This window comes from Halyomorpha halys, unplaced genomic scaffold (genome assembly GCF_000696795.3).
Source record: "Halyomorpha halys isolate HHAL.00 unplaced genomic scaffold, Hhal_1.1 Scaffold797.1, whole genome shotgun sequence".
NCBI lineage: Eukaryota > Metazoa > Arthropoda > Insecta > Hemiptera > Pentatomidae > Halyomorpha > Halyomorpha halys.
Window position 1 is genome coordinate 102305 of NW_027108991.1, and position 17229 is coordinate 119533.

The 17229-nt window shown below is 31.1% G+C and overlaps 2 protein-coding genes across 2 annotated transcripts in view; one reads left to right on the forward strand and one right to left on the reverse strand.

Moving 5' to 3' along the window:
- Positions 1-3445, forward strand: part of LOC106686200 (protein CNPPD1) — an 11136-nt gene extending 7691 nt beyond the window's left edge. The window contains exons 8-9 of the mRNA XM_014429378.3: positions 2695-2770; positions 2854-3445. Coding sequence (XP_014284864.1) covers positions 2695-2746 — 52 coding nt within the window. The 3' untranslated portion in view covers positions 2747-2770; positions 2854-3445. The remainder of the gene's footprint in view (positions 1-2694; positions 2771-2853) is intronic.
- A 1858-nt stretch (positions 3446-5303) lies between these two features.
- On the reverse strand, positions 5304-14992 carry LOC106686201 (uncharacterized). The gene is made up of 6 exons (XM_067047236.1): positions 14578-14992; positions 12774-12899; positions 9806-9847; positions 9649-9716; positions 9227-9430; positions 5304-7139 (listed from the first exon to the last, which is right to left on the reverse strand). The coding sequence occupies exons 1-6, from the start codon at positions 14879-14881 to the stop codon at positions 7077-7079; spliced, it is 807 nt and encodes a 268-aa protein (XP_066903337.1). The 5' UTR covers positions 14882-14992; the 3' UTR covers positions 5304-7076.
- Positions 14993-17229: the final 2237 nt, after the last annotated feature.

Genomic DNA, 17229 nt, shown 5'->3' on the forward strand with positions numbered 1-17229 from the left:
TATATATAAAGTGAAATAGGGAATATGCCAGGGATGCAGCCTAAGCCTTCTAATTTTTGTATTGGTTCTGGATGAGGCTTTGATGAAAGCTAAATCCAGATTGCAGTGCTTTCAACTTGGACATAAGAACCTACAGCCCTTGCCTTTGCTGATGACCTCATCATATTCGCTGCGGATAAATTCTATACGATATAAATATGCAAGAAGAGCTGTCTATTATCAACATGGATATTAATCCAAAGAAAACAAAGTGTATGAGAATGGGAAATGAGATTGAAAGGACAGATATTGGAACAGAGGCAGGATTTGAAATATCTAGGTGCGCCTGGATCAAGGAAAGCTGCTACATTGATAGAGAGATGTCAAAAAGACTGGGAGCAGCTGTAAGAATGTTCCACTTGATCCAGAAAGGTTCAAACAGAAGAAGGAAATGTTCTTGACCATCCTTTTTTATTCCTCGGAGTCACAGATCCTTACCTTTAAACATAAGTGGCAAATCCAGGTAATGGAAATGAGATACCTAAGAAAAGTTAAGGGAAAGACCATGAGAGACAGGATCCGTAGCATGATAAGGTCAAACCTTGAGGTACAACTGGTACAAACCTCTTTAGAAGAGAATAAACTTAGGTAGTTTGGACACTTAAGATGAATAGAGAAAGAACGGCCAAGATGACCATGGATCACCTCGGAGGAAAGCATTCAGGAATATATGTTTATTAAGTTTACAGTGAACTGTGTAGATCCCTGTAATTTTCCTAAGAGAATTCCTGTCCAGCTGAAGCATTGTATTGCTTCAGTCGCTACGGGGTTTATCTAGGAACAGCTTAGCTTGTAGCTGTCTTTTGTCAAGCCAGTAACGCAGCTTTTAAGCTGCAAGCTGCCTTTATATTGCTTTTGGCATAGCTTAGGCAACACACTGGCTTCGGGGTAGTGGAAATGGTTTCAGAGCCATTCTTTGCTAATTTGTCAGTTTTATTGCCTACAATACTGCAGTGAACCATTCAATACTGACTTTATTAAGAGATGAGACTTTGTAGAGTGGTTGATAGCAGTCTTCAACAACTCTGGTTCGTGGAACGTGGCTATTGAGTGCCCCTATTGCTGCCTGGGCCCTGTTTTATAATAAAGTACAAACTAATACTATTAGTCTTGTCGATTTAACTTAATACAATTACACTGGCTTGTACAATAGTAACATGTACTTTTAACTCCTGTAATATCACTAATAGTCCTTATTATGAAAAAAATAAGTATTAGTGTAATTAACACGTTGTTTCTATACTTGTATTTTGAACTAGTACTATTAGCTTTCATTCTGAAACAGGGCCCTGGCTGTCTGTATAGATTGCAATTCTACCAGAGAGCCCTTCCTCAATGATAGTTTATCAAGGATGTTCCGTATTTACATTTGCCCTGTGCCACCATACAAGGGATAAAACCATAGGTCTAATGGCTGTAATGTACAGCCAGTAAATCATTCTAGGTTTAAGTCCCCAAGTCTTGCCTATTGCTCATTTACAGGCCTATAGGCGCTTGAGGCTTTGTCAGCTTTCACCTGTACATGATTGTGCCTAATAATATGTTAGTAACAGAAAAAGTGTCTAAGGATTGACAGAAATAACTAGTTGAAGGAATAGCTCAACTCTGCACTATACATATAACGTAAAGCCATTTTAACCAAAATCCCCACTCCCCGTCAAGGTGAAAAATACCCAAAAATCGGATAACAATACCTGCATCAGCAATGCTGGTTAGTATTCACATAGTGATTAAAGGGGCCCTCACAATGGCATAAATTCTGAAGATGTCGCTTTTGTGCAAATTTATTGAAAGTTTGATGAGAAATAAAGAGCAAGAAAAAGGGATATTTAATATTTTGTGGGGCATTCAAAAGTTTTCTGAAATTTAGACAATTTTTGGTAACCCCTCAAAAGTTTGTAGGGGAGAGAGCAGTGTAAGGGGGCTGATGAAATACTGCACAATATTTCTTTAATCTGTCAAAAGCATGGCAAAATGTACATCACAGTGAGTGAACCTTCAGTAAAAAAAAGTGAAGGAAGAGAAACAATCATTCCTGCTTCATGATGATCAAGGGTCATGTTCCTAACACACTCTCTTCTCTTCTTATTATACTATCTATTAACGCTGCACAAAAGGCAACTATGATCCCTGCAACCTCCTGTCAGCCCTGGGTAAAGCTATATATTTATGGCTGAGTACAACACGAGGCACTTCATGGAAAGTTTAATCGACACCGAAATTTTATGTGGTGTGAGGGATCAACAAATCCTTAATTCACTTGATACTCTTTTCACTGCCAACTTAAGATGAAAGATATATTGGACTATCTATTAGACTGGTCATACTTCCTGAATGGTTTCAAAATTAGTGAAATACTTAATACAGTCAACAGATGGTATGGCATACAATACTTTGACCCTTCAAACTAAATTTTCAAAAAAATGTATGACAGTCAACTTTGCTTTTCATGCCTAAATTGGTAAGAAATAATTAAATATTTAACTTACAGATCTTCATTAGGTAGCTAAAAATAATCCAATAAAGATATTTTTCTACTTCAATTTTTATTTTTAGAGATTATTATTATAAGTTTATCTTTTGATTTTATATATTTTAGTTATTTAATTTTCATACTTCATAAATCATCTCAAAATAATCATTTTTGTATTTCAGAAGTCAGTCTAACAGAGTTTACAAGATGATTTTCAAGTATATACGAGACTGATAACATCCCAGCACAATAAGAAATGTAATTGAACTAAAAAGTTTAGTAAAATAAATTAGTTAGAATTTTAATTATAAGGTACTAAAATTCTATAACTTTATTTGCAGATTTAGAGACTTCGAATTCATTAATCTCAGCTTTAATAGGATGATCAGGACCTTCCAGTATTTACTACTGGTCAGGATTAAATTTCTTTTTTCTTTTTTTTTCGTTGCTGCCACAGTTTACCTCTCTAAAACTTCAGTATATTCCATTCAATTTAAAAGAGCACTATGTTTATGAGGTATATAAAGAATAAAGCCAGAAAAAATAGGTCTGAAAACCTTTGGCAAATAAAAATACAGAAATACATTGTTAATATATATATTTATAATACATAAATTTAACATAAAACCTTCAAGTGATAATTGGACTTACCCCATAAAGTGGTAAAAAACATCGATAATAAAATTACAGTAATAATTCATATTTAAAGATTGATAAAAATGTGGCACAGTTCTCTTAACATCTTTGAGGAAGCGAATTGTGCTAAATAGTTTAGAGATTTAGTTTAAAGTATTAGCCAAGTAGCACCATGATTATAACTCGTTAGCAATCAACTACATGTTCTTCACGGTAAAATAATTAGAAGGAGCAAGATAATAGATTGAGCTTGTTAGAGTTAATTATTTATAATAATAGGATTTTGTTCTTCTATGTTTAGCCTAATGTGAAAAAAATATAAAACTGATATGTTTTAGTCATATATAAATAAAAACAAAATATTTTGATCTGCTAATTTCAAAGATTTAAGCTTATCAGTCTTCAATTGTAAATATGTATACAACCAATGAATTATGGAGATAAAAAATAAATATAATTTATAGATACAGCATTTTTGGGGCCATAATGAACAGAAGATAAAAATAAAAAAAATACTGCTACACATAAACCGTCATAAAAATATTGTAATTTCGCACAGTAATATCTCCTACTATGAGGAGAACATGAACAGGGGTGCGATCAATAATGATTAACACAAATAAGTAAAACTCATTTCATTTGTGCCGAAATTTCAGCCCTTCAATAGAGATGAAAACAAAAAGTGGGATAACAGCCATAAATTAGAGAGAAAAAAATAACTATATAGATATAGTTCATTTACAAAATACATGAATATATATATTGTGATATTTTTATATCTCTTCTTAAATAAAATCAAAAAACATTTACTGTTACTATAAACACAATAGACATTATAAATTGAACAATTACATTTTTAATATTATAAAAAATATTAAAAAGATTGATTAATATTAACAATATAACGAAATCATTGTTATATTACTAATATAGGTAAGAGAGTATTTTTGTAAGTGAAAAGCCATATTTTACTTGATAAATCTAAATTAAGAATTATTTAATAATTATAAATCATTCTTTTGAAATAAAGGATTATTAAACGTTTTGAACTTAATAATGCATTTAATAGATAAATATCATTTATTTTATCAATTGGAATTGAAGTGATATTTTTGTTTTTTGTAAATTTAATATTTTGAATATTTTAATATTATAGTGATTTTTGTCAGAAGGCTGGAACAATGGAGTTTAGAATCGGGAACATGATTTCTTAAATGTTAAATTATTTTTATTTTGTTTTAGTTTTTATTAGAAATACATTTCTAGTATAAATTACAAATGCTTTCTCTAATAAGGAGACATTCCGAACTATTCTGAAAATTTTGTAGTCAGATGTGCTTATTATATAATGTTTCCATAGCAACAAAATAAAAACCAAGTAACCACAGTAACAAGCAACACTATTAATAATTCTAATTAAATAATTTGGTTTTTAAATATAAATATTACATTATATAAATCTCAAATTAAGAAACATTATAACAAGAAATTAAGTAGAGAGCAAATAATAGCTAACATGGGGACAAAACGTAAAAGATGTACAGTAATACATCTCACACATATATATTACTATATTATATTATAATATTACATGGTATGTACATATTACTGTACCTCTTTTTGCCATTGTATAAAGTATATCATTTTATCTCTTGCCCACTGAATCGTGTACATAGTTTTCTTTTGCAAATTTCATTAAGATGACTTTTTTGGGTGGGATTATTTACATAGCATACATACATAGCATTGTTTGATTTTTTATTTCTTTTTTTAATATTTTCAATATTTGTTCCTTCTGTATCATTTATATCACTTTCTATTGCATATTTCATTATTTACATGAACATTGTCTGATTTTTAATTTCCGATTATTTTCAAATTTTGTTATGCATAATTCTGATCTTTGGAATATTATATTTTATTTTAGTTAGTATCAATTAATATCTACATAATTTCTTATTCAATTTTCTATAACGTTTGTTAGTGTATTTGATATATACTTATATACATATGTTTGTAAGTGTGTTTGATATATTTATATATAAATATATATGTTTGTTAGTGAGTTTGATATATATTTAGGAGATGGAGAAATATGAGGAGATGGTCAGGGTTGCAGTCAAAGAAGAACAAATAGTTTAGTTTTGGTTCAACCTTTCGCTTTGAACGGCCCTGATGAAGCCCTGCAAAGTGGGGCGAAACGTTGGACATTAAAATAGTTTTAAACTATTTGTTCTTTTTTGACCGCAACCCTGACCATCTCCGCATATTTCAGTTTTAAGGTCAACTATATATACATACAGATATGTATTTATATACATATGTTTGTTAGTGTGTTTGATATATATTTATATACATATTTTCCTCCTCAAAAATATGGTTGTTAATTCACTTTTTGTTTTCATCTCTGATGAAAGCCTGAAATTCAGGGCAAATCGTTGGCACAAATAAAACAAATTTACTGTTTTTTTCATTATTGACCGCACCCTAACCATTTTCTCCTTATATTAAATCCACAGACAACAACTAACACTTTATTAGGTATCTCCAACTCTTGTTTCTATTTTTGTCATTTATACATACAAAATAGAAGCTAACTTTTACAATCCAATCAAGAACTTGTGAAACCTAAATGTCCATGTCTGTTTAAACATTATTAACAACTGCTTTAAAACTTATATCAAGTATGGTAAAGTAACTCCTGTCAATAGAATAAGATACTAATAAACATTGTCATGACCCCAGAAATAAATCAGTACCTACATAGCTGGACAAATTGTTCAGTGAAACACTGAATATTTATAGTTTTCCTGCAACAGATGAAATTTTGAATAAACTGGTTCATGATAGATTTGAAAGTTTTATAAGCCTATCCACCAACTCTATGAAGATGAAGACTTTCCTCTTAATTATTAAGTTAATTATTTCATTAGAAGAATTCACCATTTTTTAAATATAAATAAGATAACATGATATTAAAATAATAAATATAGAAACATTTATGTCACATTAAAACAAAACAATTACCAATTACACAATCTCATAAAGTTTAATTATTAAATACTCTAAAAACATAAAAACAGTAGTTCCTACAAAGAAAGGTAGAATATTTTCTTAGTAATACAGAACAAGAAATAAATAGATAAGTTGTTGCTAAATTTGTTTAAATTTAAACAAAGCTCATTAATAAATAATGTCAGCATTAATATGATAAAAAAGGAACCAATATAAATATGTAATAATTATACATATAATTTCCTTTGGCTGGACGAATTGGTCAATGTCAAAATCTTTTATAAAAAGCTTAGTAAGTCAAAAGTATGAATTATTTATAATAAGACACATACAACAGTTTGTACAAGAATTAAGTAACGAGACTTAAATTGGTAAGTTACTCTATAAAAAGTACAAGCGATAGTAAAACCATTAATAATAGAATCAAACGCTTAATATAGTAAGAGACATTTAACAGATACAACATATTTTTTACAAAACAATAACAATGATGTTTGGCAAATTTAAGTGAGTTACAATGAAACAACGATCAAACATTTTTATAATAATTTAAATAGTAAAACTTTCCAAAAATTAAAAATAACTAAAAAAAAAGGTTACAGCTACAATGTTTGCAAAGATTTGCTACAGCAAATGTCACAAATACAGGTATCGTGGAACAAATAGCTAAAAGTATTGGTCATTGGAAATATTTTTCTTACATAACACCACTACTGCATTAAAAGTCTACTACAAGCTGTCTATCACTGCTTAACAATAATGTATTTTCTGACTAGATTAGATTTTTAATTTATTAGTTTTGGGTAAATTAAAAAGAAGTGTGTAATAATAGTTTTTCGGATAGAAGATGTAGGTAGTAATGGTAATAGATTAAAGACAGTTTCGCAGAAAAACAAACAGTAAGACGATAAATTCACAGAATAAGAAGTGGTGACATTCCCAATATACATCCAATTACTACACCTACAGCTCTGCCCTGTAATAAAAAAAAAAAAGAAGTAAAATTACATTATTATTATCTAATACTGGAGTCTTTTTTTTATATTCTTGCATATTGGTAGAACTGTAGGCCCTATTTCTTTCTTTCTTTTTTTTTAAAGATATCTAACTGATAGGTTATACAGTAAGAAGCTGACCAACTGATAGGTTATATAGTAAAACGATAACCAACTGATAGGTTATACTGTAAGAAGATAACCCTCCGATAGGTTATACTGTAAGAAGATAACCATCTGATAGATTATACTGCAAGAAGATAACCAACTGACAGATTATACAGTAAGAAGATAACCATCTGATAGGTTATACAGTAAAAAAATATCCATAAAATAAAGTTTTAATGAAACAAGACAAACAGATAAAGACAGTAAAAATGTTGTAATGTACTATTGGGTCATTACATATGAAATATCAGTTTTCGCAGGAATGGTCATTTAGTAAAATTTTTATGAAATCAAAACATTTTTATTAAAAATATTTACCCTAATTTTTTATACTTTTTCTTCAATGCGAAATCAAATTTTCAATTCCAGAACTGAATAAATCAAGTTTTCTGAAGAAATGAAGTCAGAAAATGTGTCTTTGACCTTATACCCGGGAGAGGTGTAGTCTTGAGCATGTTGCTTATATTGGGAAATAAATGTCTATACTTTGCTAGTATTTCATCTGTTTTGTTTGTACTTTTGTCTACCTTCCGTTAACCCTTTGATGTTGTTATTTCCACTAGTTTATGTTACTTACCTTTTACCTCCCCACCTATATCTCAATCCAGCTCTGGCCTCCTTGCAACGGTATGACTGAGCAATTAATTCTCTCATCAGTACACTCCTAGCATGATATTTTTTTGCATTTGAGAATTTTGCTCACCTGGACACCTGCAGCCGATGATGGAAGAGCTACAATATTCAATTTCAAATAGCATTGAAAGTATTCATAAAGATTTTTGTCATCATCATATCCAATTATATAAAACAAAAAAATACAAATCCCCTGTCATGAGATAAATGCTCATGGAACAACTCTTAGGGGACAAAAAAGTAGGTCACTCCTGCCTTGTTAAAATCATTTTTTTAAATTTTACCTTTATGGAAGTTGTCCAAATTTCTGAACAGATGGAAATCTGTTGGAGATAACTCTGGCGAATAAGGCGAGTGTGGAAGGATTTCGTAAAACAGCTTGGTTAGTTTCCCTGTATGTCATGAAACATGAGGTCTGGTGTTGTTGTGTAAGAGTATAGGTTCCTTCTGATTACCCAATACAGGTTGTTTTTTGATAAATTTTTGAAACTTCCCCAAATGTCATGATATTGTTTCTTGTAGCTAGGGCAGCCAAGTGTCTTAAATTTAAACTCATAAATAAAAAAATTACTTGAAATCATGTGTTTCCATGGTCATATTTGATGGCATACAAAACAATCTGCAATCTATTGGAATGATAGTAAACATCAAAAAAGAGAGGATTAATAACGGCTCATTATAATCTATAAACATAAACGTAATAAACAACAAAAGTCCACTAATCCCACTTTGAATTTCTGAAATCATAAAACGGATATTTCATAAGAAATGACCCGATAGAACTATTTAGTAAGTCCTATTTATTCCAAAGATAACCAACTGATAGGTTATACAGTAAAAATTACACATAAAATAAAAAAGTAAAATTTTTTTGTGGTCAACAGCAGGTAAGTAAACATTGAACACTAGTCAGGCATCATAATACTCTGGAACACAGGCTAAGCTAGGTGGGGGCTCTTGATCTAATACAAAGAATTAGATATCTGGCTTCTTTACAAAAAAAAAAATGGCCAACACCACAAGCGCTGTGTTTTAAACAGGTCCAGGACCAGTGGAGCCAACCACACAGGAAATTTGGCAACATAATACTTCAATAAACCTTTGGTTGAAAGCTTACGATTTTATTTTAGTCAATGTGGGTGGTGAAATATGTTTTTTTCAATCTCCTGAAAACTGTTATGGTCAACTATCTTCTTCCTTAAATGGTTTAAGTTCTAAGAACTTGAAAAAGAACAAATTTACAAAGTATATATTAAACTCAACTAACCAAGTTTGATGCTCTCCTTGTACTGGTCATACTCAGCTGAATCGGAGAAAGATCAGGAGCCTTGAATCCTAAGGCAAGCGCAAGGCGCTCCACATAATAAGCAGAGCCCAATCCTAAGACGTCCGAAAAGCAATTACCAAGAGCAGCAGCAGCCATTGTAGATATTGTTACCAGCGCTCCAACCTTCATTTCGATGTAGTCACCCTAATCAAGATTAAATTATAAGGAAGGGAACAGAATTTTTTATAAAAATAAATAGAGATACTAAAAAAAAAATTCAAGGAAGCAAAATTACTTAACAGTTTCCTGATCAGGTAAATAATAGCTAGTCTCATTAACATCAAACCTTGATTTATCTAATTTATAAAACTAACACATTAAAATAAATAAAACTTTTAAAACTCATTGTTTTTTAAACTTACACATAGTATCATAACTGAGTTGTCAAGGAAACCAAATCCGACAAACGGGATGGCATTATGAACAAGTACTAAAAAAACATTTATACAAATTAGAAAAATTAAAAACTAAATGAAAAATAACAGTAATATAAATATATAATATCATAATTTAATTTACCTCGACCGAGTTGAGCTTTGGTTGGTTTTGGGACTGTTTCAGCTAAAGAGAAAAAAAAAATAAATTAAATTTTATTAAAGATAAGAATAGCTAACAGAAAAGAAAAATAGTATTAATACAATTAGAAAATTAGGATTAAACAGGTTTTTTGTTTAAAATTAATTTTTACATACAAAAATTAGTAATGGAAGATTATTGATTGACCGTGTGTATAGATGAATGGAATATGGTCCGGGTGTGGTAAAAAAAAACTCAAATAGTAGATAATTATACTATTTTATTGAGCCAACGTTTCGCCCCACATTGCAGGGCTTCGTCAGGTCTGTTTTGACGGCAGTCACAACAGACCTGACGAAGCCCTGCAATGTTGGGCGAAACGTTGGCTCAATAAAATAGTATAATTATCTACTATTTGAGTTTTTTTTTACCACACCCGGACCATATTCCATTCAAAAATTAGTAAAGTATTTACAAAACTTGTCTTTGAATTATTACAGTGCTTTGATGTGTAAAACTTCATGCTATGCCAACTCAATATTTTTCTATTTTAAAAACAATAAGGAAATAGAAAGTTAATAATTAGGATAAATTAAATTAAATGTGTTCTCTAAAGAAAAAAAAAATTGTTTTTACAATGTAAATAATAAATGAATGATATCAATGAGGACCAGTTGCTCAAAAATAGAGTTGCTTCTTTTTTAAGTGTTGAAGAATAGAGCCTTCAATCATGGGTAGAAGTAGTATATTCTTTTTTTTTGGGGGGGGGGAGGGTTTGTAAAATAAAATTTGATTAGTCCAACAAAATTCAAGAAATGCTAATTTTTTTTTCAATAATTGATATTTATTCTAGTCATCCATATGAGTGATACTTTTTTTTCCAAGTATTAGCAGAAAAAGTTTTCTAAACAAGCATTTATATCAACTTATACTTTCTTTTTTATTATAGAAAATAAGGTTTGTAAATATAAAGTAAGATTAAAATGGAAAAAAGTCTGCATGCAGATAGGTACTTACGATTTTGTTCTGAGAGAGTAAGCATGAACAATAAGAACAAAATTTTTTAATTTGAATGTTTTAATTCAAACAATATATAGTTAAATATGTAATGACGAACTAAAATTAAAAGTATATGAAGGTCAGACGGGAAAACCATGTGCTGTTCAAAATATTTTAACATGAGAAAGGCGAAATTCAAAGTTTGATGACAATTAAAAAATTCAGTGTCTTATTAAAGGAATGAGTTATCCAATTATTATTAGTGATTTCTATATCTTAATTTTTGAGAATGTGGACATCACCAGTTTTTCCCCTTTATAGCCATTTATTCCTCTTTGTAGGTATTTTTTGAATATATTTTAACAGGCGTAGAACTGTTAATGGAAATTTTGTTTCCAAGTGTGACCTCAAAGGAATAATTTATTGTATAAATTCATAATTTACAATCAATAAAATAGCGGTATAATGATCTCTATTTTAACATTTTAAAGCATGTTAAGTGGAAAAACTTAGGTTAAATAGAGAAATATTTCCTTCTTTTACCATGTTAAAACAATATAACAAATAACATGGTGAGAGTCTCTTACTAGGTCTATTAAATGGAGAATGATGTCATGCAACAGACCAGCTGAGCTCGTTACCGTTTTGTTTGTTGTTGTGTTAGATTACTTGCTCGTAAAATTTGTGTTTTGATTGTGTTAGCATTGTTTTGGACATTTTAAAATCTAATAAACCAATGGATGACAATAATTATAATGTAATGACAGTTGTCAATTAGCTCATCTTGATTCTCTTCCTCTCTAGTCAGAAGATCAACAAGGCACTCAGTAGCCCAACTTCTACTTTTCACTTACTTTAGGCTTGATGTAATAAATTACTTTAATAAGAAGTTTTGGAAGAAAAGGTTATAAAACAAGTTGCTCAAAAAATCCACTAGAAGCAACAAGTCGTTAAATAGGGCTGCTCACAATCTTATACTTATAACATTTAACATGATAAAATATTTTACATTTAATACCATGAATACCCCTAAAATTTATTATTTATGTCAAGTTTCTAATTTATCTTAATGCCACATATAAATTATTAATACTTAAATACTGCATATGTTTGATTATTCTCAAGACAATATTTTACAAAAAAATTTAAATTAACAAGCTAAGAGCCAGAGCCAAAAGTGATGAATTTTTACAAGAGACCAGGACGGTCTCGGTGGACTGTCTAAGAGTTAAGATATCATTTTTGTTCCAGCCCACAAATCTGCTCAGCAATAGGAATAAGCACTTGTCTGGGATCGTTATTTAAATTTGAACTCAAATTTAATTAAATTTAACTCAAAAAAATTCAATTTAAATTTAAGCTTTTACAGGAGGACCGCTATCGCACTCTACAACGGTTTTGCAAACTTGAACCATGGTAATTGCTTTCCTCCTCTTTTCCCCCTAATTATTAAAAGCTCTTAAGGAGTTTTAAATTTTATTTGCATCCTTTTTTGAGCAGATTATATTTTCAAGTAAACCAATCGTTAATCTTGGGATATAAGTAATTAAGTAATTTTTTTATGTGTAAGGGTCTCAATGATAAATCAACACATTGCCACCAAGAGGACCCCTAGAACCTATCTTGCCAACTCCTGATGTCACACTATTTTTTTTTTTTATTATGTCTTCTAGCACTGTGACCTATAAGGTCTATGGCACACCATTATCATTGAGATACTTAAACCTTAAGATTAGGAAATATACATTAAATAACTATAAGACAGCTATGAGGTATATGCTCCAGTAATAAACAACCATTTTGGTACTTAAGAGAGCAGAAGTCCAACAATTCTGGTCTTATCAAAAATAGTATGCAATTCAAGTTTGTTTTTATAATATCTCAGTTTTATCAAAGAGTAATTCTCAAAATTAATCATGATTAGCTAAGGAATGACAGAATTAAGGTAAAAAAAATAAAAATAAATTCTCACCATATTTCTTCATAAGCCAATCTTCAGGGACTGGACAATATGAACCTGTTGGATCTACGTCTCCTAAAGTGTGTACACTAGAGGGACGACCAAACTTTGACCTCCATTTGAATGCAGCCAACTGCTCTATAATCACAATAATAAATTTTAAAAATATATAACTAAACAGAACCTAATAAGAAATAAGCTATATTAAAGTACAAATAAAATTCTAAATTAATATTTAAAGGAATTAAATAAACAAACGATGTATTAATAAAACAATTCTTGATGGCCTTGACTGGAAGGGCAATCTTTAATTTCAAGTTACAAAACAATAGCAACATAGTCTGCTGCCAATAAAATTATGAACAACTCATTAATCTAATAACTACACTTAATTAAAAGCAATACTATCTTTTCAAATAATTAATTTATAAAACTAATACTTATTTAAAAAAACAAAAGAGAAGATCAATAAACTACATCTTAATGACTAATTAAACACATATTAAAACTTTAAAAATATAAAATAAAGAAATAACACTATATTAACTTCCTAAGATTAATACGGGTTATTTGGGTTGAATATTTAATGGTTTATGGGAATTTAATAATTAATATTCAGGTAGAGAGTCCCTATCAGAAATTAAAAATAAGGATCATGATATATCACTTCAGGCCCTGAAACTTGGAATAGTTCTTTTATTCATTTAAATAAGGTACCCTATCGAATTGCTTTCATGAAATATTTAATGGTTCAGATTTTATAGCCTCTTGAAGTTTTTGGATTATTGTGATTTTCATTGATCCACCACAGAGAAGTGAATTTGTTTTCTTATGAAAAATCATATCAAACAATGTAGGTGGTATTTTATTTTTAATATATAATGACTAAGATGGGAATCCCTGAGAAGTTGGTAAGATTGACAAAACCGTGTACCAATGATCCTAAAAGCAAAGTCCTGATACAAGGAGAAGTATCTGAAGCCTTTGAAGTCAGAACGGGTCTGAGACAAGGAGATGGACTCTCAACAGTGCAGTTCAACTTAGCCCTAGGAAAAGTGATTGGAAGAACATCACGCAAGAATGGTAGGGTGCACGTCGGAATAAAACATAAAATCCTACCATACAAGGACAACATTGCGGTTCTAGGATGTAACCAAAATGACATGTAAAGATTGCAAAGACTCTAATAAGAGAAGCAGAGGAAATCGACTAAGTAAACGAAGATAAAACAAACTATATGATTGTAGGCCAAAAACTCCACCCTAGCAAAATGGTCTGGGTAGATGGCAAATCATTTCAGAAAGCAGAGTTTCAAATACCTCGGATCCACTATAACATCAATGAATGATCAACAGACTAAGATATATCAGTATATAACAAGCACCAACAGACCCTTCTTCTCTTTGTTAAGAATACTTTAATCCCGAAAAGCTAAGAGTGCATAATGCCATGATAGATCCAGCTGGGGGACTTGGGCTCTAACAGGTACCCAAAAGCAGAATCAAGACTTAAACAGTGCTCATTTGACTTTGTAGTTAGAATCACAGATTAACAATTACTTATTTATTCATTTAGTTTTAACCAATAAACTAGTTGCTACATATGTATAATTTATGTTTCATTCTTTTGCTTCAAACTTAAGTATATAATTTGCTTTCAAATTAAACCATATTTATTATTTCTTTGAGCATATAGTTGATTTAACCAATAATAAACCAATAAACGACCTGACATATTTGATTTGAATAGCATATTTAACCTAGCAATATATTTTGCTTTAATCAAAAACATAGTAAAGAGTAATTAATCTATAAACCTGAGTATTGTTCTTTTTTTTTCTTAGAGTCATACTCTTTCAAAGCAGTTGAAATCAAGTTCCTCTCTTCTTCACTCAATTTCAGAATTAAAGCTGTAGCCTTCTCTTTATCTAAAGGAGGCGGTTTTTCAGAGACATCAAATTTCTCATCTTTTTTTTTACTTGAGTCATAAATACCAGACTGGGAACAGCTCAAATGAAAGGTCCTGACAACATTGGTTCTCAAAAAATCTAATTCACTAACACTTTTCACCTGAATAAATGCAGAAGACGGCACAACCCTAATAGCTGTACTGATAAACATTTTAAAAATAATTTAAATGATTTTCTATTCCATATCCAGTACCAAACGAAACCCGACAACTTTAACTACCAGTAAGTACTGGTTAATCACCTTGATATCATTGACAAGAATGTCAGAGCTATAAATCGATTATTGATAAAACCTACTTGATTCTAAACATAGAATAGCGATTTAACAAGTACGATTCCATCTATTTTATACCGTTTCGTCCCAAATTAGTAGAAGTAACTAATTCATCCCTCATATCTAAACATTAATTATTTATGTTATAGACAAAAACAATAAATTGTAATAGTAAGATAGTCCGGGTGGTATCAATTCTATTTATCAAAATAATAAAAGAAAACTATTAATTGTTAACCAACGTTTCGCCCCAATTTGCAGGACTTCGTCAGGGCTGTCAGATTGAAACTGAGATTTCGACTTGACAACTATATAAGTACGTAAATCAATTTTCAGATGACATCTCTGTTTCAAATTGACAGCCCTGACGAAGCCCTGCAAAGTGGGGCGAAACATTGGTTAATAATAAATAGTTTTTTTACTATTTTGATACTTTTGATGGGCCGAAAGCCTGTGCTAACCCTCTATTCCGAGAGATCGCCCCTCTACGAGACCTGGGAGGTGGCAAAGGACTGTCCCCTTGGTCGACGTCCTCGCCGAGGGAAGGATTTCTGGCTCTGCAGCCTGAAGTCATCCACACCTTCAACACCACCAGCCGGAATGGGCCATCCCCAATCTATGTGAGTCCCCCGTCAAATATGCCATCACTGTAAAACGGCCTTCAGCGGACCCTGTAATCCCTCTTAAAATGCCATCTAGCAATACAAGATTGTTTAAAATGTTTGTATATATATTAGGAGGTAACAATAAAAAAATTGATACCTTTATTGACCACCACTCGGACTATCTTCCTTCAATCTACTTCATACGGTCAATAATCTTCTTAATCTTGAATCGTAATCTTCTTCCAATTTGAATCAACAATCCTATTCATTTAAATAATATAAATGGTTCATTAATGTTACTGTTACAACTATAATGTCACGCCCACATCTTAAGCCAAGATTCTATGATGACGGCGGTAGTGATTGTAAATCTGTCATGCATGTGCAGATAGTTGATTGAACCACCATCAAGAAAATCCTAATAGTACAACAGTAAATATCAGTCTACACAGCGTCAGTGGCTGTGACAGCTGTCACTATCAATATTACTGCCGCTATCACCCTCAACGTGAAACCTCGGCTGATTGCTCAGCGACTGTCCTATGTGACGGAAACAATTTTCCAGTATACGTTCTATTATTCGGCTGAGATTGTTAAATGTGCTGAGAGATAGGACATTTATTATGGACATCGGAATGTGAGAGCTTTACTGCAGTTGCAACATGAAAATTTGTTTTAGGAATGGGTTAATTGTATGTGGCTTCAAAGTAGGCTTTTCAAATAGACCCCGAAAGTGAATCTGTTTAGTTATGAGAAGCAAACAAATACGGATTTTGTATGGTCCAATACCCTGGAATTTCAATTATGTACCTTGCGTGGGAATCCTAGGTGTCAACGAACAGGCCAGAGAAATTGGGTCTATTTGACGTAAAAGTAACATAGAGCCTATAGTAAGGAAAAGTAACATGATCACCCGATGTTATTTAATTCTCAAAAGATAGTAGGTGTTCCCACACTGGAAAATTTACGACTACACCATTGGTTGCGCAGTACCCTATTTACAATTATTTTTTCTCTCTTCTGAACCTTTGAAATGGAACAAGAAAAACAAATTAAACTTCTCAAAACTGGAAACTTACCTCAATGTAAGTAGAATCCAAACATCGAATAACAAAAAATTCGCTTGTCCCCCGTCCACTGCAGTAGTGTGCCCCAACACATGTATCCATCTCCCTTCTGAGGGCGATGACACATGTATCACTCTCTCGAAAATTGTATTTTTCCTCATTTATTATAGAATAAAAAATGGATCCATTACTTTGTTCTTATTGTTGGGTACGAAAAAAAAAAATACTTTGTTCTTTGTTGTTCCCAGGTTTGAAAGTTCCCCAAAATCTGAACCTTTTATTAATGTGGGGCTCACTTCAATAATCGATAACACTTGAAAAATGTCTAAAATTTTGATTGCGCAACTTGCATCATCCAACCTCTTTACTGGGTGCTCCTGGGAACCAGGCTTGAACTTTTAACCAGCAATGCCCTTTTGAAGTTTAATAACACCGTCCAACACATTTCATCTTAAGACAAAATATATCTGGTATTAATATTTACAAATTTACGGTGAAAATGTTTGGGCCTTAATTTTTTATAGAAATCGACGCGCGGCTTTATATATATAAT

What these genes read in the sequence shown, in the direction of transcription:
- LOC106686201 (XM_067047236.1), bottom strand. Translation starts at nt 14,881, where the DNA reads ATGTTTATCAGTACAGCTATTAGGGTTGTGCCGTCTTCTGCATTTATT. An exon ending in AAAAAAAGAACAATACTCAG is followed by an intron (nt 12,900 to 14,577) that starts GTTTATAGATTA and finishes TTGTGATTATAG; the next exon opens with AGCAGTTGGCTGCATTCAAA. An exon ending in CAAAGCTCAACTCGGTCGAG is followed by an intron (nt 9,717 to 9,805) that starts GTAAATTAAATT and finishes ATGTTTTTTTAG; the next exon opens with TACTTGTTCATAATGCCATC.